At 42.3% G+C, this 22,450-nt stretch overlaps 1 protein-coding gene across 1 annotated transcript in view; it reads right to left on the bottom strand.

The window, feature by feature from the left end:
• Positions 1 to 22,450, bottom strand: part of LOC126194889 (glycine receptor subunit alpha-4-like) — a 108,075-nt gene that overhangs the window by 40,997 nt on the left and 44,628 nt on the right. The window contains exon 7 of the mRNA XM_049933281.1: positions 21,623 to 21,821. Within this exon, the coding sequence (XP_049789238.1) occupies positions 21,623 to 21,821 (199 nt within the window). The remainder of the gene's footprint in view (positions 1 to 21,622; positions 21,822 to 22,450) is intronic.

Raw genomic sequence — 22,450 nt, 5'->3', positions numbered from 1 at the left:
TTGAGCCATTTTTTTGTCATTTTCACCGTGATTAGCTATTTTCTACGGATGTTAATTTTCAAGTCTGTAGTCCTATACTCGAAAATTTACACCAACATCCTTTGTGCATGCATAAAAGCGTACATCTGTCATTTTAATATGTAACTGCTGTTGTAGTAACGCCGAGCAATAACTATGTTCCATATTCGTCTATGCTTTACACTAAAGTTGCTGCTCCAGTGGTTCACATATGTAAACATAAAAACTCATAATATATTACACGGAGCATTGTTCTACCTGGATTGATTCGATGCTGTCTTTTTTACAATAAACAGCTGTTCAAAGATACTGATAAACTGTCACCACTGCTGACTTCACCACTCCCCTGCTGATAACACCTACTGGTACCAGCCAGCAACATGGTGCCCCACTACTCTCGTATTTTTCGTTGTTATGTATTCCATATTGCAAGCACAAATATGACAAATATGTTCATACTCACATCATTTCATACAGAAAAAATAAAACATTCTACAAACTGAAGTCAAAACTTCAAAAAAAGCCTTCGCGAGATAGTCGTGAGGTCTAGGACGCCTAGCCACGGTTCGCGCGCCTGCCCCCGTCGGAGGTTCGAGTCCTCCCTCGGGCATGGGTGTGTGTATTGCCCTTAATATTAAGTTAGCTTAAGTTAGATTAAGTGGTGTGTAAGTCTAGGGACCGATGACCTCAGCAGTTACCACAAATTTCAGAATTTTTTCTAAACAAAATATTCTCGAGCATTGAAATTTAAAATTTTCGCGAGCTTGACGAGTTTGTAATTGCAGACCGTCTGGGCACTTTCTTGTAACAACTGTAGTCCCTCTACCACAGATTACTTACTTTTTTCGAATAGTTTAGGTTACACGTTTTTTCTGAGCATGTGTGCATATACGTTATGGGTACAACTGATTTGTATATAAGTACAACATAACTTCTGCACAATTTCAGTGCAGTAATGTGTTCATTGAAAATTTGTGTGTGTGTGTGTGTGTGTGTGTGTGTGTGTTAGTATAATCTAACTTCTGCACCATTTCAGTGCAGTAATGTGTTCATTGTAAATAAGTATTACAGTAGTTGTATTACCTTATAAATAAATAAAAAACTTTTTTATTTTAAATTCAGTGCATTAGTATTTGTAAAATTACTCTTAGTATTCATTAAAAAATGACGATCATTCCACTTGGGACCTGTGGAATGGTACATTAGCTTATTTGTTTTAATTGTAAATATTTGTCATGTATTGTTGTTTTTCTGACATGTTCCACATCCTGGAGGACCTCCTCACTACGGATCAATTGGAATGAAAGTAAATCTAATCTAATCTAATCTAAACAGATATGACTGAATACATATAGGAATACAGAGATTCAAATCGTAGAAAATGTTGCATTCATGCAAGATGTTTTGCATGGGAGTATTAAGGAGACATTTTGTTGGTAGTTATAGTAAGTGATTAGGCTATAGGTCAAACGCATTTCTTGGTGAGATGTCTAATTACGGGTAATGTGTAGTGTTCATGTGTGTAGCGGGATCTTAGCGTATTTATTTTAGTCTGCTAGGGAAGCGTTGATGTTATGTATTGCAACATGTTGATCAATTTTTTAAGTTTGGTTACTAGCCCAGGATAACTGATATGTTTTTAAGGTGAAGCAGGGGAGTAGGTGAGAAAGAGTGAGTAAATACTTCTGTAATGTTGTAGGATGCGACCTAGATCCCACACACTTATCTTTACGTGATGGTTTACCACTGTTCCTGTATGGACAAGTGAATGTCATGAACTCTTGAGTGTTAGCCTATATGGACTAGCTCTATCTAGGGGCTCAGTGGGACAGCATAGAAAATTTTGCAGGAAGCAGTGAGTGGACTCCGAAAAGTGGACCGAAGAGTGAATGGTGTGTGGCAGAGAGGCCGTCAACGTTTTTCCTCCTGAAGTCGGCTGCTGTGGGGACAAGACTCGAACCGATGACCTCCTAGTGACTGGGACACTTGACGAAGGCCAGCGCGCAACATGCGTCTCAGCTGGGAGGGATGCAACTGACCCGCCAGCAATGTAATAACAATATACCTCCGGCACATCTGACCAGCTACTGTAATCCTCATGACGCCACTTCTCGCCAGCATGGGACGCGAGATCCACGCGTGACCACCACCATGGAAAAGGGACTGGGAGAGTTGACATGGGTGCGGGCTTTCAAACAATAAATGAGGTGGTTTGGGTGTGGCCCTCAACTACGTACCCTCCAACTCAGAGTTGAAATATTAAAAGTTTTGGCTGGTTTCGTTGTCTAGGGGCTGGGATACGTAGTTGCCGCATTACAAGCCAAATACTGCTGAGTCTACAGTATACAATAAGAATACACACATGAATCGAATGGTCGAAGGTTCCCATCACTCGAGAATTGCGAATTAATAGCGAAATTTATAAATAAATGATTGCAATTAAATAAAATCTGCAGGTACTATTTTAACGACTCTAAATGATGAGTACGATAGTAGAAGTACTTTTGAAAATGCGGTATATTTCTGCAAAACACTTATTGGTGTCGATGTTCCAGCAAATAAATAAAACATAAGCTAAATAACAGGGAAACAATAGATTCCTATTGCACGTAATTAGTTATGAACGACAACATAGCTCGCGAGATATTCACTTCTAAATGCACACTACGTCTTCAATGTAGAAGCCACGGAAATCTCCCAAGTGCACAAGTCGGCACTATAAAGTATTTTTATCTGCCGCGACCACGCGCAAACCGCTCCCCAAGTCTGTCGCGACTGTGCGTCTGTCGCGCCGTCACGTCCAGCACTCCCCCCGTGTCCTCTGCGACTTTCACCATGAGTCGAATTTGTAACATTCTTGTTCTGATTGCACATAGCGTTTAGACCAGGGAATAATATCAAAGTAGCAATAACTTGGACAAAAATAAATCATCTGAGATGAACCTGATGTTTATGTTCAGGCAAAGTGTACTGATATGTGTGAATCTCACACTCTGTACTGAAACCAGTCGCTGTCAGTCAAACTGGACAAAGTCGGTAGTTGTGCTTCCATTACTCAGAGTACGACAAGTCCATATCTAGGAACATCACTACTGTAACAGATAGTAATAATAGTTTAAGTTTAGTGTCCACTACATAATTTCGACTGGACTAACAAAAGAATGTACTGGGGGACTTCAGTAAAAGGGTCTTTAGTTGTATTGTGTTGCGAATTCAGCCATTTTAGTATTGTATTTAGGTAGTGGCATTTCTAGCGTTACTTCAAGATACACTGACAAGTTCAAACACTCATTATAATCCTGGAGTGCAAGCGACGTTAGCGCAGTAACTACGGTGGCAGCTCGAATCCGCAACTGTAAACAACATACAGTATGTACAATCAACCAGTCAGTCGTGAGCTGGCAGCGTTAAGTAGTGGACGTGTGGCCGTAGTATGTTGACGTTGACATCGCAATGCAGCAACGAACCAAACATCTCTCAGTGTTCAAATCATTGGCCATAATGGTTTGAAGACGAGAAAAGAGTATGCAAAGTTTGTCCTGCACATCTTGAATCCAGAACAAAAACAACGACGCGTGCGCACCTGCTGCGACTTGATTGAAATGAAAAAGGCGAACAGGTTTTTTCTGAAAAAAAAAAGCCATCACGGTTGACCAAGTTTGGTCTTATCAGTACGAACCTACCACAAACGGACAAAGTGCAGAAACTCACATGAAGGTTCAACGCTTTGGCGATGTAATCGACATCGAAGACAATTGACGCACGAGCTGACCAACATTCCATTGAAGTTTTCTGACGGTCTCTCAAGGTTGTATGCACGTTCTGTGTGTGTGGGGGGGGGGGGGGGGGGAGGAGGAGGAGAAGAGGCTATGTAGAACACTTGAAGCAGTAAAACCACCATGTTAACTTCTCTCTATTTTTTATTAATCCATTCTAGAAACTTTTTGGAGTTGCGGGGTATATCAGGATTATTTACTCTTTCTTTCTGACATGAGGCTTTTAATTGAAAACGCAAAAATATTTTCAGACACTTGAACTAAGTAAACGCACTTGTGGATAATTCCTACAGCCATCTGCACATTAACTAATTAAGCCTTCTAATGGATTTATTAGTATCACAACTTACTACGTTCTTCAGCACTGCGCTGACGTTCTTCGGTGATGGTAGTTAATGGTGTATAACTTTACTTTCGACTGATGACTGCAGCAGAGTCAACATCTTCTCATAATTGTGGTGCACTTTGTTGAAAGTTTTAACTTCTTTTCACACGTGTTAGTGCGGCGGAAGAGTCAAATGTGTCATCTCAAAATAGTGTACAATCAGTAGTCTGTTCTTTCTCATGCCAAAATCCGTGTGAGCAAAACGAACGATACCTGCTATATTTTCCAGAAGAGTAAAAATTTGTGGGTTTCCACTGAAAAGTCTATAAAGATCAAAATCACTTTACAGTGATGTACTAATTTCGATATGTTCTAAATGTTAGGAAAGATTATGCAGATTATGTATGTAGTATCCTGAGTTTAAGCCAATAACCTTTCAACATGGAAGCTGAGTGTTTCGTGTAGTAAGTAAGAAACTTAGAAGCTGAATCAATGCACTTCCTATTCATGGTGGTCATTAGTCTAACACCTCAGTGTTCGTAATATTCTTCGTAAACTCTGATCAGTCAGAGCACCGAGCTACTATTGTTATAAATCCGTCCAACCGATAGCAGCGTCACCTGGTGAGGAATGACGCTAATCAGACACAAACACGTGCATGTAGTATCAGTGAGCATGCTGTCCGTATGTAGGATGGGAAAGGTACCTCATCTATCTGAGTTTGACCGAGGGCAGATTGTGATGGCCCGGAGGCTCGGCACGAACATTTCGGGAATTGCACGACTTATCTGGCGTTCGAAAAGTGCTGTGGTAAGTGTCTTCAACACGTGGATGATCCCAGGTCAAACCACGTCCAGATATTTTGGGGTTGGATGGCCATCCCTCATTAGAGATGTCGGACGTTGTAGGCTAGTCAGACTGGTAAAACAGGACAGGCAACGAACTGTGGCAGAACAAATGAAGGGCTCGGAGAGATATAGTCATAAGCCACAACTTTCACGAAATTGAGTTTTTCATGTTGCGGCATTCTTAACAATGTCTTCTTCACAATGTGTAGAAAAAGTTCCGTGTTACTGCAACAGATGGCAAGCTACGACGGTGTGCAGTTCTATGCTGTGCCATCTGATGGTAGTTTCAGAAGATACATAGTCACAAGCCACGGCAAAATGACAGGTGGGTCAGGAACGTCTGAAGCGTCTTCGGGTCTTCAACGCATATTTGACACATACAGTAGTGGAAGTGAAGAGCTTTACCCTTTGGATCCTAACAGTGATGAATCTTGGCATCCATCGACCAGCAGTTCCAGCTCAGATGATGTTTCGGTAAGTATATAAAACGGTTTATTTCTGGTGATTAATTTTCTGTGGCTTGTGACTTTGTTTCTCTCAACATTGCCTACCCATTTGACAGCCATCCTGTGTGTTAATGATGAAACTTGATGGGCACGTTTATATTACTACTTAATGGTGCAATAATGTAGTTTCAAAGGCAAAAGATGTGTAAAAAATATTTTCTCATTAATGTGACCTTAGCGAAATTTAATGTTTTGTGTGGCTTATGACTATATCTCACGCAAACTCTTAGACTACTTTGCTCTTCATATTACAGCTTGAAATAAGTAGAATAAATGAAGAATCACCCGAAAAACCAAAGCCTTCACGGAAAAGAAAGCGAAATATTGACCAGTGGAAGAAAAATTAAGCAAAAAGTCGACGAAATATTGGTCAGCAGTATAATTCTTTAAAAACCCACAAGGCTGTTCAGGCTGCTACTATAGAAAGTCCCTGTACTAGTTTAAATAAATGCTTCACAAAACTGCTTGGAGAGGAAGAAAACATTTTTCATTCAATTTGGGACATAGGAAACATTAATGCCCAGAATACTTACCTGATGAGCTGTATGAAAATGGAACCGAAAAAGCGCAGCTTTGTTCACTATTTAAATACAAATGGTTTAATATTTTGTATGTTTATTTCATTTTGTTATATTTGTCATAATTTCTTTCAAAGCTATCCAAAAAAGACTTCCAAGAAAATACCATCCAGGAATGTTACATTTTCTTACAATGTGAGGGTATGCGGAACAGAAGTCATGATCTACAAGGAAGCTTTCCTACGGGTTCATGGCTTACAGATACATGCACTAAGAGTGAGGAATTTGCAACATCAAATAAGGCATGGATTTGCAGAGCCAAAAGAAGATGGAAGAGGTTTGTATGTTACTCTGTGCTGTAAGTTAGGGATGTACGCAAACTGAATACTATACAAATATTTCTATTAGGAAGAGGATATAAGCTCATCTTTTTTTTCTTTCAGGAAAACATGGAAACTACCCACATAAATTGCAAGACGAAGCTGTACAAAGTGTTAGAGAATTTCTCAACGTCATACCGAAGTATAACAGTCATTACAGTAGGCAACAGAACCCAAATAAAGTGTATTTGGATTGTGATCTCACAATTGCTTCCTTATTTCGAGACAAATACTCAGAATACTGCAAGGAAAAGCAGATTCCTGCAGTATCTGAAAGTAAATTCAGAGAAATTTTCGTATCTGAATTTAACATAGGCTTCAAACTACCAAAAAGTGACACATGTTCAAAATGTGATGGATTTCTAATTGAAATAAATAACCCAGAATTATGTGCAGAAGAAATCACAAAAAAGAAACAACAATATGAACTGCATCTCAAAAAGGCTGACAGGGGACAAAATATGATTGCGTCTTTAACTGCTCTGGCTAAAGAAAATTCGAAAGTGCATCATGTGATAGCAATGGACATGCAGCAAACGTTCCCCACACCTAAAGTAACAGTTGGTCCAGCATTTTACATGAGGAAAATATGGACATACAACCATGGTATCCACGACTGTGGATCAAATAAGGATTATATGTTTCTGTGGAGCGAGAAAGATGGAGGAAGGGGTTCAGATGAGATTGGGAGCTGCTTATTGAAGTACTTGGAGATAACTAATCCTCAGACAAAACATCTCCACATAATCACAGACAACTGCAAGGGTCAGGCAAAAAATTGGACTATTATTGGTTTGGAAAGGTCCCTTGTTGCTACCAAAAGATTTGATTCTGTCCAGCATCTTCCCTGTGGTAGGTCACACCATGCTACCATGCGATCGTGATTTTGATCGCATTGAACGGTATGCAAGAACGAGACGTCCAATAGTGTACACTCCAGATGAATGGCCAGAAGTAATAAAATCTGTAACTAAGAGAAGACTTAAGAAGAATGGAAAGCCTGAAGACATTGATCTCAAAACGTACAGAATCCACTTCTGGAGATCCCCACCATTTCAGTGAAGTTTGGGTCTGAAGATCCCTTCAAGCTAAGTGTAAAGCATTCTTATTCAGACATAGGAGCTTTCATGTCAGTGGATATTCGTGTCAAAGAGAAAGGAGGGCTAGTTGAACCAAATCCATATCAGCTGCCAATAAAGTACAGAAAGCCACTACCAATTAACCAGAAAAAATTGGAGTACTGTCTCTTATGCCATACAGCAAATCAAGATTTCTTTCGGTCATGAACTGGAAATAACGTGTACAATGATGAGGTAGAGGAACTTCCTTGATGTAACTGTATCAATGAAAAAGTAATTTATACATCTCAGATACCTGATATGTGTATATTAATGTGTAAAAATTATATATTCTGCTTGCTGTGTAAGAGTAGTTAAAATAAATCCTTACAAATTCATACTTTATGTTTTAAACAATTTTTTGGGAGATATAGTCATAAGACACCGTTGACTACATGTTAATTATAATCATTCTAAAATTAATATTTTATAGCATGCAGAGAGTTGACTATTTAACAACATGCTTCGCAAGTATTAAGCAAGTATTTGCTGTAAAAAAAAGGTTTCTAGTTTGTATTAAATATTTTCAGACCTCCGTGGAACTTTAAACTCGCTGTATCTCAAAACTAGTTCGATGTGGCTTATGACTATATCTCTCCGACCCCTTCAAATATCAGATTTTAATGCTGGACAGAGTACAAGTGTATCTGAACACACCATGCACCGAACGCTTCTAACGATGGGCTTCCGCAACCGATGACCCTTGCATGTGCCAATGTTAACACCGTGACATCAGGAACTACGAGTGGAATGGGCACGTGGCCATCGGCACTGGACGCTGGCTCAGTGGCAGATCACTGCATTGTCTGATGACTCTCGATACCTTCTTGCCGATGGGAGGTTATGAATCTGTCTTCTTCCAGGGAACAGGTCCTTGATACCTGTATAGCAGGATGGAGACAAGCTGGCGGTGACTCCATTATGCTCTGGGCGATATTCACGTGGGGATCCATGATTCCAGTGGAGCACCTTGACGTCCAATGAGTTTCGCACACTGGTTGCAGGCCACATACACCCCTTAATGACGACCATGGCTCCAGACGGCAGTAGCATTTTTCTAGAAGATATTGCGCCTTGTCACAAGACCAGTGTGGTTGAGTGGTTCGAGGAACACAATGGCGAGTTTCAGTTAATGTGCGGTCCCCCAAAATCGCCATATCTGAACCCGATCAAACACATCTAGGATGTGATTTAACGTGACATCAGGACTCATCGCCCCTCTCCCCGGAATTTTCGAGAATTAGGTGACTTGTGTTTGCAGATATGGTACCAACTACATCCAACGACCTACCAAGGCCTCACTGCTTCCACGCCACGGCGCGCCGCCACTGTTATTCGTGCCAAAGGTCTACATACCAGCTCATGTAGTCACTACGTTATAGCTGATCAGTTTAAATAGATGGCTTTTGGAATTAAAAGATGAAAAAGAAACAACGATCATTTCCTCTGAAACCAGTGTGTCACAATAGGATTTACACAGTTAAAAAGACGAGTTTGAGAAATTTTGTCTGTTGAACTACTGATGTGAGGCCCACTGATCATAGAAGAAGAAGGATACATGCGTCTATCCATTCGAGATGAACAGAGACAGGCTGTTCGAGAGAAGAAGCAAATCAAAATTGATTTTTCACAGTTGTTTAACGTTTTTCGCGGAATGGTCATAACTAGATTTGTAACTGCACTGGAACCGTAAATTTAGGGAAACACGAAGTGTCGAGTGACATTCTAGGAAAACACCGAAACCCGATTCCTACAAAATGATGTGGCCTGTACACAGGCATATTTTGTAAGGATCTTTAAGAAGGCTTTTGGTGTGGTAACAAGGTAGCTGAATATACCCAAATCCACGGCTAATGATAACCACGAAAGTTTGTATCTATGGCTTCCCGAACTGCACCTACTTGGTGCTGTGCTGCTGGATGTGAATGAGAAGGCTGTGGTCGGATACATAATCGAGTCTCCAGTGTGCGTCTTAAACAACTCACAGTTGAAGCTGTCAAAGAATATTTTTCCACTAGGAAAATCAGAAAGCTGCTACAGGGTGCTATCACAAAAAGTGCAGGCTCTAATCCAGCTTACCAATACGTTATACGTGCTCAAACAAAAGATTAGTCATGTAACACCTTCTTCCAAAATAATAAAGTATAAGGAGCAGGACACTCTCTTTTTGACTGGGAAAACCAACTACACGGGGGAACTTGAAACTTCCTGGCAGATTAGAACTGTGTGCCGGACCGAGACTCGAACTCGGGACCTTTGCCTTCCGTGGGCAAGTGCTCTATCAACTGAGCTACCCAAGCACGACTCACGCCCCGTCCTCACAGCTTCACTTCTGCCAGTATCTCGTCTCCTACCTTCCAAACTTTACAGAAGATCTCCTGCTCGCTAGAGATGAAAATATTATAGTCATTGGGCATTTGAATAGGGTTGTACGAGGAGGATTAGAAGAAAGGGTTACGGGAGAATATGGGATGATAGTAGGAATGAGGGAGGAGACTGGCTAATTGAGCTTCGCAATAAATTTCAGATAGAATAATTGAAAAGTCCGGGAGATACAGGAATATTTCAGTTAGATTACATCACGGTCATCCAAAGATTCCGAAATTAGATAATGGATTATAAGGCGTATCTTGGAGGAGAAATAGACCTAGATGACAATTTAGTAACGATGAAGAATAGGCTGAAGTTTAAGAGACTATTCAGGAAGGACAAATGCGCAAGGAAGAGGGATACGGAATTACTAAGGAATGAAGAGAAACGCTTGGAGTTCTCTGAATCTAAAGATACTGTGAAAATGAATATCTCGGGGGGCGATTCAGTAGAAGAGGAATGAACGTCTCTAAAATGGGCAATCACAGAATTTGGAAAGGAAACCTAGATAAAAGGAAGGTAACTGTGATGAAACCATGAGCAACGGAAGTGATACTTCGGTTAATCGACAATAGAAGGTAGTACAAAAATGATCAGAGAAGTTCAGGAACAAAGAAATACAAGTCAGGAATGAAATGATTGTAGGGAGGACTGACTCAGAATGTAGAAACATCAAAACAGCCTTTGATGAAACAAAAGGACCGTAACATTAAGAGTGCTACGATTGTGACCCGTGGTCTAGGGGTAGCGTCTTTGATTCATAATCAAAACGTCTTCGGATCCGGGTTCGATCCTCGCCACTGCCTAAATTTTCGATAAATAAGACTTCCGGCATAAGAAGTCAGCCTCATTCTGCCAACGGCCTTGTCAAAGAGGGCGTAGGAGCGGATAGAGGTTCAGGGCACTCTCTTGTCCTAAGGGTGGGAAATTGCCCCTAAAGGCGGAAGAATCAGCAATCATCAACGACATGAGGATGCAGAAGGCAATGGAAACCACTGCATTAAAGACACGTAACGTGTATCCACAGGACATGTGACCTGTAATTGAAGGAGTGTCATGATGATCTCTCCATTGGAAAAAGATTCCGGAATAGTCCCCCATTCGGATCTCCGGGAGGGGACTGCCAAGGGGGAGGTTACTATGAGAAAAATATTGAATAATCAACGAAAGGATAACGTTCTACGAGTCGGGGCGTGGAATGTCAGAAGCTTGAACGTGGTATGGGAAACTAGAAAATCTGAAAAGGGAAATGCAAAGGCTCAATCTAGATATAGTAGGGGTCAGTGAAGTGAAGTGGAAGGAAGACAAGGATTTCTGGTCAGATGAGTATCGGGTAATATCAACAGCAGCAGAAAATGGTATAACAGGTGTAGGATTCGTTATGAATAGGAAGGTAGGGCAGAGGGTGTGTTACTGTGAACAGTTCAGTGACCGGGTTGTTCTAATCAGAATCGACAGCAGACCAACACCGACAACGATAGTTCAGGTATACATGCCGACGTCGCAAGCTGAAGATGAACCGATAGAGAAAGTGTATGAAGATATTGAAAGGGTAGTGCAATATGTAAAGGGGACGAAAATCTAATAGTCATTGGCGACTGGAATGCAGTTGTAGGCGAAGGAGTAGAAGAAAAGGTTACAGGAGAATATGGGCTTGGGACAAGGAATGAAAGAGGAGAAAGACTAATTGAGTTCTGTAACAAGTTTCAGCTAGTATTAGCGAATACCCTGTTCAAGAATCACAAGAGGAGGTGGTATACTTGGAAAAGGCCGGGAGATACGGGAAGATTTCAATTAGATTACATCATGGTCAGACAGAGATTCCGAAATCAGATACTGAATTGTAAGGCGTACCCAGGAGCAGATATAGACTCAGACCACAATATAGTAGTGATGAAGAGTAGGCTGAAGTTCAAGACATTTGTCAGGAAGAATCAATACGCAAAGAAGTGGGATACGGAAGTACTAAGGAATGACGAGATACGTTTGAAGTTCTCTAACGCTATAGATACAGCAATAAGGAATAGCGCAGTAGGCAGTACAGTTGAAGAGAAATGGACATCTCTAAAAAGGGCCATCACAGAAGTTGGGAAAGAAAACATAGGTACAAAGAAGGTAGCTGCGAAGAAACCATGGGTAACAGAAGAAATACTTCAGTTGATTGGTGAAAGGAGGAAGTAAAAACATGTTCCGGGAAAATCAGGAATACAGAAATACAAGTCGCTGAGGAATGAAATAATTAGGAAGTGCAGGGAAGCTAAGACGAAATGGCTGCAGGAAAAATGTGAAGACATCGAAAAAGATATGATTGTCGGAAGGACAGACTCAGCATACAGGGAAGTCAAAACAACCTTTGGTGACATTAAAAAAAGCAACGGTGGTAACATTAAGAGTGCAACGGGAATTCCACTGTTAAATGCAGAGGAGAGAGCAGATAGGAGGAAAGAATACACTGAAAGCCTCCATCAGGGTGAAGATTTGTCTGATGTGATAGAAGAAGAAACAGGAGTCGAATTAGAAGAGATAGGGGATCCAGTATTAGAATCGGAATTTAAAAGAGCTTTGGAGGCCTTACGGCCAAATAAGGCAGAAGGGATAGATAACATTCCATCAGAATTTCTAAAATCATTGGGGGAAGTGGCAACATAACGACTATTCACGTTGGTGTGTAGAATATATGAGTCTGGCGACATACCATCTGACTTTCGGAAAAGCATCATCCACACAATTCCGAAGACGGCAAGAGCTGACAAGTGCGAGAATTATCGCACAATCAGCTTAACAGCTCATGCATCGAAGCTGCTTACAAGAATAATATACAGAAGAATGGAAAAGAAAATTGAGAATGCGCTTGGTGACGATCAGTTTGGCTTTAGGAAAAGTAAAGGGACGAGAGAGGCAATTCTGACGTTACGGCTAATAATGGAAGCAAGGCTAAAGAAAAATCAAGACACTTTCATAGGATTTGTCGACCTGGAAAAAGCGTTCGAAAATATAAAATGGTGCAAGCTGTTCGAGATTCTGAAAAAAGTAGGGGTAAGCTATAGGGAGAGACGGGTCATATACAATATGCACAACAACCAAGAGGGAACAATAAGAGTGGACGATCAACAACGAAGTGCTCGTATTAAGAAGGGTGTAAGACAAGGCTGTACCCTTTCGCCCCTACTCTTCAATCTGTACATCGAGGAAGCAATGATGGAAATAAAAGAAAGGTTCAGGAGTGGAATTAAAATACAGGGAGAAAGGATATCAATGATACGATTCGATGATGACATTGCTATCCTGAGTGAAAGTGAAGAAGAATTAAATGATCTGCTGAACGGAATGAACAGTCTAATGAGTACACAGTATGGTTTGAGAGTAAATCGGAGAAAGACGAAGGTAATGAGAAGTAGTAGAAATGAGAACAGCGAGAAACTTAACATCAGGGTTGATGGTCACGAAGTCAATGAAGTTAAGGAATTCTGCTACCTAGGCAGTAAAATAAGCAATGACGGACGGAGCAAGGAGGACATCAAAAGCAGACTCGCTATGGCAAAAAAGGCATTTCTGGCCAAGAGAAGTCTACTAATATCAAATACCGGCCTTAATTTGAGGAAGAAATTTCTGAGTATGTACGTCTGGAGTACAGCATTGTATGGTAGTGAAACATGGACTGTGGTAAAACCGGAACAGAAGAGAATCGAAGCATTTGAGATGTGGTGCTATAGACGAATGTTGAAAATTAGGTGGACTGATAGGGTAAGGAATGAGGAGGTTCTACGCAGAATCGGAGAGGAAAGGAATATGTGGAAAACACTGATAAGGAGAAGGGACAGGACGATAGGACATCTGCTAAGACATGAGGGAATGACTTCCATGGTACTAGAGGGAGCTGTAGAGGGCAAAAACTGTAGAGGAAGACAGAGATTGGAATACATCAAGCAAATAATTGAGGACGTAGATTGCAAGTGCTACTCTGAGATGAAGAGGTTAGCACAGGAAAGGAATTCGTGGCGGGCCGCATCAAACTAGTCAGTAGACTGATGAAAAAAAAAACAAAAAAAAAAAAAAAAAAAAAAAAAAAAAAAACGTAAATGCCACTGTTAAAAGCGAAGAGAGAGCGGATAGATGGCAAGAGTACATTGAAGGCCTCTGTGAGGGGGATGACTTGTCTGATGACGTAATAGAAGAAGAAGAAACCAGTGTCGACAGGGAAGCGGTAGGGGATTCAGTACTAGAATCATAATTTAAAATAACTTTGGAATACTTAAGATCAAGTAAGGCAGATGGGATAGATGACATTCCATTGAAATTTCTAAAACTATTGGATGAAATGGCAACAAAACGACTATTCTAACGTCTATTACCTTAGTGATAGAGCAAGGGCGGCACCTCTCCACGTTGCATTGTTGCTAGATTTATTCAGCGTGGTGGATCCAAGATGGCGGCAATACATGTGGCAATGTCGCAGTGAAGTTCAAATTTTGGCGGGAAAATTAGTCAATTGGGCTACCTCCCCTAAACTAACTCCCTTTCCCTTCCTCTTCTCCTCCCGTCCCCTACCAATCTGGAAATTGGAGGAAAAAGGACTCAGTCCAAGCTGGGCTGCCGTCTAGGATGGACATAAGAATGCATAGTTTATTTAAACAATTTGAGTTGTCACAGGCAGTAGCTCCATCTGATGTGTTCACTGTGAAATCCAGAGTCCAACTGACCTAGTACACATCACCACCACCAGGGAGTGCTATCGTCCCTTCCCCTCCTCCCTCCTGTGACATGATCCAAAATGGCGGTCTGGCCGGAAGATGGCGGGAAAAGGACTCTGTATCTAGGCGTTGGTCTGGGAGGACGGATGTAATTGTGTACTGTGTTCAATGGACGAGATATCTGTGCTGGAGAAGGAGGAGCATATTAGCTCCTGAGGACTGTGTCGATAGCAACGATATTTGGTGAAGATGAATACGCTTCATGAAATAATGAAGATGGACTAAGTTACGCTTTGTAGATCATGCTGCTAAATGCGTGTGCTGTACCCATAGATCATTCGATAAAAGTCCAGTCAGTCAGTCTTCCAAAGCACTAGAGGCAAGACATTCACCCCAGAGTCTCCACACCCCGCTGGAAGAGGGGAAACGCGCCGGCTTTCGGCATTATCAGGGAGCGCGCTGTCTTACGGCATGGTCACACAGTAGCCGCTAAACACTTCCTGTCACGTTGGAAATACCGGCAGCCTTCCTCCTTCCAATCCGTGGCGCGCAGATATCCTTTGTCATCGAACACGAACTACTTCTGGAGTTATTACATTTGGTGTTGCGAAATATTGTCACAAACTTAACCTGAATATATCACAGGAACTAAATGTACCGCAGCAGAGAGGGAGAGAGAGAGAGCTTTGCAGATGATGTGAGAATATTTAAACAGATAGACGTTTTATTCTGACAATGACGAGTGCCACCACCGCCACACTTGAGCACGGACTGCAAAAAGATCGCGACACACTTGTGAAACTATCCCTGAGACACTTCGCTCGCTTTTGTGGGAAGTACCCTTGTCCTTGAGCAGGAGCTGCTTCAGGAGTTACTCAATCCAATTGAATATGTCTCTAAATGCACTTTCAAAAATATCACTGCACAATAGTTTGCTTCAGGTTTGCGATGTAAACCACCACACTCGAACATGAACTCTAAAATGGTCGCTGCACACTTGTGAAACCTCCCTGAGACACTTCAAACATTTTTGTGGGAAACAGACCCCCAAACCGGTATCAGCTGCGATACCTGATTTTACATACTAAAACGATGATATTTGGAAGTCTAAATAAATATCTCTGTAACTCTAGACAGGACGCTCACCACATTTCAAGTTTTAGCTGTTTGTTTGAAGGCACTGCCAGAGAGAGAGAAAAGTTTCTGAGTCCTACAGCTGCTGTGGTATTCATCGCTTTCCTGAAACGGTGAGTGGGCTTAGCTTTATACCTGCTGCTGCTGGAATCTGGGACGTTATTTTTCTCACTTCTCGAAGCACTGTTCAAACAGAGACAATAAAATCGGAAGAATTACGCGAAGTGAATTCGAAGCACTGTCCGACAGACGAGAAAAATGGCTGGAATTTCCGGTGAATGTTTAATGTCCTACAGCTGCTGGTGTGGAAATGCTCTAAAGCCACAATGACAGCTGAGTGACAGCATCCCGCCAGAGGTGGATGGTCGGCTTGGACGTGTCTCTGAGCTCTCAAACAAACATCACATTACTCTCAGATGTCTCAGAACTTTCCATAGATACCCTGTCCCGTCTTGCTTGAGCCAGTTTGTAGAGGCTCCTATACCCCATACAAAATATGGCTTGTGACTGGAGCATTCGGATTGGTTCTTACTCAATTTACCTGCCGAACTGCTGCTGCTGCCTGTGTGGGAGCACTGTCTGCCATTTTCTGCTGACGAGACATTCAGTGGAGAAACTATTTTGTACAGATTGAAAAGAAAAAAAAAACATACAGCAATCATTGCAAAGGAGCTCTATAGATCATAAAATATGGAAATTATCGCCAAAGGCACGTCCTCAACTACACTGCTCTGCTATTGTCGAGAAAATCTTGAATTTTTCGGTGTGAAACCCGCCAAACTGCTGCTGGTGGTGGTGGTGGTGGTGTGGGAGCATTGTCCACAATTTTTTTCTGCAGACGGACCAATTATGAGACTTTCAGTGGCAAAACTATTTTGTATAGATAGAAAAACAAGATACAGCGGTCATATTGCACTAACAGTTAAATCCTGCAAAAATGGCCTACAGATGATGAAAAATGGAAAGACACTTCCTCAGTTACACTGTTCTGCTACTGTAGAGTAAAACTTGAATTTTTCAGCGTGAAACCTATCTCCAACTGAGCTATATCACCCATATACCACATCGATGTGGTAAATATACAATTTGTATCATGCACCGTACAAAATCATCACTTCTGCACCCTGTATGTAGCTATCGACCGCCAGACCGCGAAGACAGACAGATCTGAAAAAAGAAACATGAGCATATGCACCGTATATAGTCGTTGCAGCACTAGACATTTCCCATGAGGTCGGTCGGTCTTCCAGCGCGGCCAACGGTCACGATTCAACTGTCCCCGCACAAACGCTGGCCCTACAAGCGGTCGGAGCGCCCTCAGTGGACCACGATCGATCTCCGAACCGCTGTACAAAGGCTGGGTTGGTTCCCCTCGGCACGAATGCGTTACTCTTTCTGGTCCTGACCTGCTTGCTTGCTTACTGCCATGCTTTCCACACCCATCTCCATACTCTGGGATTACAAGAACACATGTATTTTCACGTGATTTGCCAGAACAAGATACCATTTATGCGATAGTTCTCGACATCAAGCTCATAGCAATATCACTTGCATAGCAGTATCGCTTGCACAGTATAATTCCGAAGATAAAGAGTGGAAATTATTTATCTAGAAACCGAAACTTTAGCGAGGTGCAGCAAGGCGGAACGAGCTGTAAACCATTGAGTAACTAGGTAGTTATCTCATCTGCAAAGATCTTTACGTAAAAACTCGAAAAACTAGAGGAAACTGGTAGTTCCATTCACGACTACCGATATTAGTCATATAACAGGCTCCAAATCATCTAGTCTATGAGGACTGTATACAGTGCGTATGCAAGATACGAATTGTGTGTTTACCACATCGATATAGTATGTAGTAATATAGCCCGTTTGGAGATCGGTTTCACGCTGAAAAATTCAAGTTTTCCTCGGCAGTAGCAGAGTAATGTAATCGAGGAAGCATCTTCCCATATGTAGGCCACTTTTGCAAGGTTTAACTGTTAGTGCAGTATGATCGCTGTAAGCGTCGTCTTGGTAAGCTGTTTTTAACATTAAAACAGTTTCATCAGCATTTATACCGAGCAGAAAACAAAATTTCACAGCTGCATGTTGTTCACTTACGCTTGCCATCATAAAAAACGAAACAAGAACAAAACAGCGCTAGTAAAAACAGTCACTGCAGATGAACAAAAAAAGCCAGGTCCACAACACAGGCGTCTCTGAACTGGCAATGAATTACGCTATACCCGCCTAGCGGCAGGAATGCTTCTACAGAAGCTCTGCCCTCGGCAATGTTATTCCGTTTCTATCTATTTACTTATTTTTGTATCCCCTGGTATACAAACGATCTGATGTACAGGGTAGGCAGCAATCTGTGACTGTGTGTCGGAAAGTGTTGTCGTTGGATGACTGAAGGAGAACGCAACTTAGAACGTATATTTGCTGTGATGAACGGCAGAGAGCTCTAAATGTATAAAAATGTAAGTTAATGCGGATGAATAGGAAAATGAATCGTGTAATGATCAACTAAAGTACTAATTGTGTGCTGCTTGACACAGTCACGTTGGCTAATTACGTAGGCATAACGTTCCAAAACGGTAAGGAATGGAACGAACACGTGAGGTAGCTCATCTATACAGGAACCTGCATACAGAACACAGGAACGGTCCAGTCCTGAGTACTACTCGAGTGTTTGGGACCCCCACCAAATAACATTAAAGGAAGCCAACGAAGCAATTCAGAGGCGTGCTCCAAGATTTGTGACCGACAGATTCGACCGACACGCAAGTATTACGGAGATGCTACGTGGACTCAAATAGGAATCTCTGAAGGAACGATTGCTTTCTTTTTAGCGAAAGATTAATGTGAAACGACAATTAAATCGAATCTCTTAGCTGCTGACAGGTGTTGTTTATATGCATCAATGGGGACAGCTGAAAATGTGTGCTCCCAACCAGGACTCGAACCAGGGATCTCCTGCTTCCATGGCAGACACACTATCCATCTGAGCCACCGAGGGCACAGAGGATAGTGTGACTACAGGGACTTATCCCTTGCACGCTTCCAGTGAGACCCACATTCCCAACTGTCCACAACCTACATTCGTAGTGTTCCTAATAGATATTTGCCCATTCACTCATTACTCGCGCCAGACTACCCTGGCGAGTCCCGTAAGATTTCGGGCAAAGCGTGCGCATTCGCACAGAAGAAGGTCAATGGCCGGGTAGCCTTTAACTATATGATGATGGTATCTGTTCCCGAAAGAACAGATAGCATTGATGACCGTGCAACTTCTCTAGAATGCGCTACGGTCGCAGGTTCGAATCCTGCCTCGGGCATGGGTGTGTGTGATGGCCTTAGGTTAGTTAGGTTTAAGTAATTCTAAGTTCTAGGGGACTGATGACTTCAGAAGTTGAGTCCCATAGTGTTCAGAGCCATTTGAACCATTTTCTCTAGAATGAAATGATAATTACATCGAAACTCTTAGCTGCCGACAGGTGTTGTTGATATACATCAATGGGGACAGCTGAAATGTAGGTTGTGGACAGTTGGGAATGTGGGTCTCACGGGAAGCGTGCAAGGGATAAGTCGTTGCAGTCGCACTATCCTCTGTGCCCTCGCTGGCTCTGGGGGATAGAGCGTCTGCTATGTAAGTAGAAGATCCCGGGTTCGAGTCCTGGTCGGGTCACACATTTTCAGCTGTCCCCATTGATGTAATCAGCAACACCTGTCGGCAGTTAAGGGTTTAGATTTAATTATCATTTATTTCTAGAGAAGCTGCATAGTCATCAATGGTATCTGTTCTTTTGGGAACAGATATCATCCTCATACTCATTAATGTAGCAGTTTGGTAAATCGGTTATTACGGCTGACTGTAAACGGTTTTTCTGTCACCAACGTACATTTCGTTTAAGGACCACGAAGACGAGTTAAGAGAAATTAGGACTGTCTTTGTTTTCGAGTGGAACAGGAAAGTGTATGACTGGTAGTGGTACAAGGTAGCTTGCATAGTAGGTGTACGTACGATAGTGTGAGAAAAGTTATAGGATAGCGGTATGCAGATACACATATGGCGGTAATAACGCGTATGCAAAGTTTAAACAGGCAGTAACCTGGCGGAGTTGTTATTTGGAATCATGTGATTTATGCGAAATATGTGAAAAGGTTTCCGACGTGATTATGGCCGCACGACGGCAATTAACAGACTTTGAACGGGAAATGGTAATAGGAGCTAGACGCATGGGATACTCCACTTCGGAAATCGTAAGGGGATGCAATATTCTGTGAACGACAGTATCGCAAGTGCCCAGAGAACATCAAACTTCAAGCATTGGCTCTCACCACGGAAAACTCAGTGGGCGACGACCTTAACTTAAAAACGACCTGCCGGCCGCTGTGGCCGAGCGGTTCTAGGCACTTCAGTCCGGAACCGCGCGACTGCTACGGTCACAGGTTCGAATCCTGCCTCGGGCACGCATGTGTGTAATGTCCTTAGGTTACTTAGGTTTAATTAGTTCCAAGTTCTAGCAGACTGATGACCTCAGGTGTAAAGTCCCATAGTGCTCAGAGCCATTTGAACCATTTTAATAATGACCGAGAGCAGTGGTGTTTGCTTAGAGCAGTCACTTCTAATCAATAGGCAGCACTTCATAAAATAATCGCAGATATCAGTGTGGGACGTCGGAGTAACGTATCCGTCAGGACAGCGCGGCGGAATTTGGCGTTAATGGGTTATGGCAGCAGACGACCGACGGCAGTACCGTTGCCAAGAGCCCGACATCGCCTGAAGCGACTCTCATGTGGTCGTGACCATCACGGTTGGACCCTACACGATTGGAAAACCGTGGCCTGGTCAGATGAGTCCCGATTTCAGTTGGTAAGGACTGATTGTAGGGTTCGAATGTTGAGCAGACACCACGGAGATATGGTTCCAAGTTGTCAACACGGCACTGTGCAAGCTGGTGATGGCTGCATAATGGTATGTGCTGTGTTTACATGGGATGGACTGGGTCCTGTAGTCCAACTGAACCTATCGTTCACTGGAAATGGTTATGGTCGACTACTTGGAGATCATTTGCAGCCATTCAAGTACTTCACTTTCTCAAGCAACAATGAAATTTTTATGGGTGGCAATATTGACTGGCCACAATTGCTCACGATTGATTCGAAGAACATCCTGGATAGTTCTAGCGAATGATTTGGCCACCCATATCGGCGGACATGAATCCTATCGAATATTTGGGATATAATCGAGGGGTCAGCTCGTACACAAAGGCCTTTACCGGCAACAGTTTTGCAGGAATGGACGGCTATAGGCAGCAGGGCTCAATATTTCTGGAGGGAATTTCCAACGACTCTTTGAGTCCATGCCACGTCGAGTTGCTGCACTATGCCGGGAATAAGGAGGTCCGAGACGATATTAGGAGGTATATCAAGACTTTTGTCATGTCAGTGCACGTAGATGTAGGTATAGATTTAGATAGTCGACTGGTTACTTTCCATTTTACTGGACTCAGCCCATTAAATTATTTAATGAACTTCTAGGCTGTAATATTGTCTTAAAAGGTTTAGTCACTAGATCACTGGTACAGACTAAACTACCGGTCGATTGTTAACGATTTGTGAACGGTTAGCTAAAGCACTCACGGACAAGTCTAATAAAACACCAAGTTTGTCTTATCATTCGTATAATCACCAGCGCAGTAAAGACAGTGGCTTTGGAAATGCGATTCCTTGTTTTCAGTTCATTACTGGAAACTCTGTACACAAATATCGTTATAGCAAGCGGTGTACACGATATACATGACTGGGAGAATATATCTGCACTGAACTAAGTAAGTTTTAGGAGAACAGTGGTGTCGTTTACAATTTCTGTGAGTCTCGTGCTTTTATCGACTTCAGGCCGTTTTGGCACGTTAGTTTAGCGAGACAGAGTAGAGCTGGGCTGGCGGCGGTACCTGACGGTGTCGAACATGGTGACGAGGGAGAGGAGCGTCGTGACGAGCAGCACCATGCGGCCGGGCACCATGTCCGGGATGACGACGAAGCTGCCCCACGACATGATGACGAACAGCGAGCTGGGCAAGTACGTCTCGAGCAGGTAGCTGCGCAGCTCGCGGCTCATCGTGATGTGCATGCGGGCCGTCGAGTGGTTGCCTGTGCGGACACCGTCACGTATTTTCACTTCGTAGCGCCTGGTCCGTTTTACGATCTTCGGTCGACAGTGAAGGTGTACTGAGACAACAATGCAAAAGTGTTGATTCTAATGGAAACGACAGACAGACTGGCAAATGATGACATTGTGTCATCTTAAACTGCGACTTAAATTGATCCGATTAATATCCTGATTTTCCATCTTGACTTGTTTTGGTACCGATTAGCTCCTAGTTCAACTTGAACACTTACATCTCTGCTGGCTCCTCAATATATTTTTTCATCAAAAGTGGAAGAAGACGACATATGAGGGCGATGTAAGAATTTGAACCACTCCGTCTCGCGTTAGAGGTCGGAATATAAAGAAGTTCGACACCTTTGTTTGTTGTTAAGATTTTCTGTGTAACATTTACGAGATTACTGTGAAGAAGCAAATAAAAATGTGATTCAAATAAATCGTTTTTCCATTACTTCAGGGCAATATTCAATATTTCACTCTGAAGCAACACATGAATAATATTTCGCCCTGACGAAAGTAAAGAAATAGTATCGAAAAATTATTATTTCCGTTATGAAGTACCACGGTCAACAGAGAAGCGATATCTATTACACTAGTTAACACCGAGAGCACA

The sequence above is a fragment of the Schistocerca nitens genome, chromosome 1, assembly GCF_023898315.1.
Source record: "Schistocerca nitens isolate TAMUIC-IGC-003100 chromosome 1, iqSchNite1.1, whole genome shotgun sequence".
In the NCBI taxonomy this organism is placed as follows: domain Eukaryota; kingdom Metazoa; phylum Arthropoda; class Insecta; order Orthoptera; family Acrididae; genus Schistocerca; species Schistocerca nitens.
Note: the sequence above shows the minus strand (reverse complement) of the source record. Positions and strands in the feature narration are given on the sequence as shown.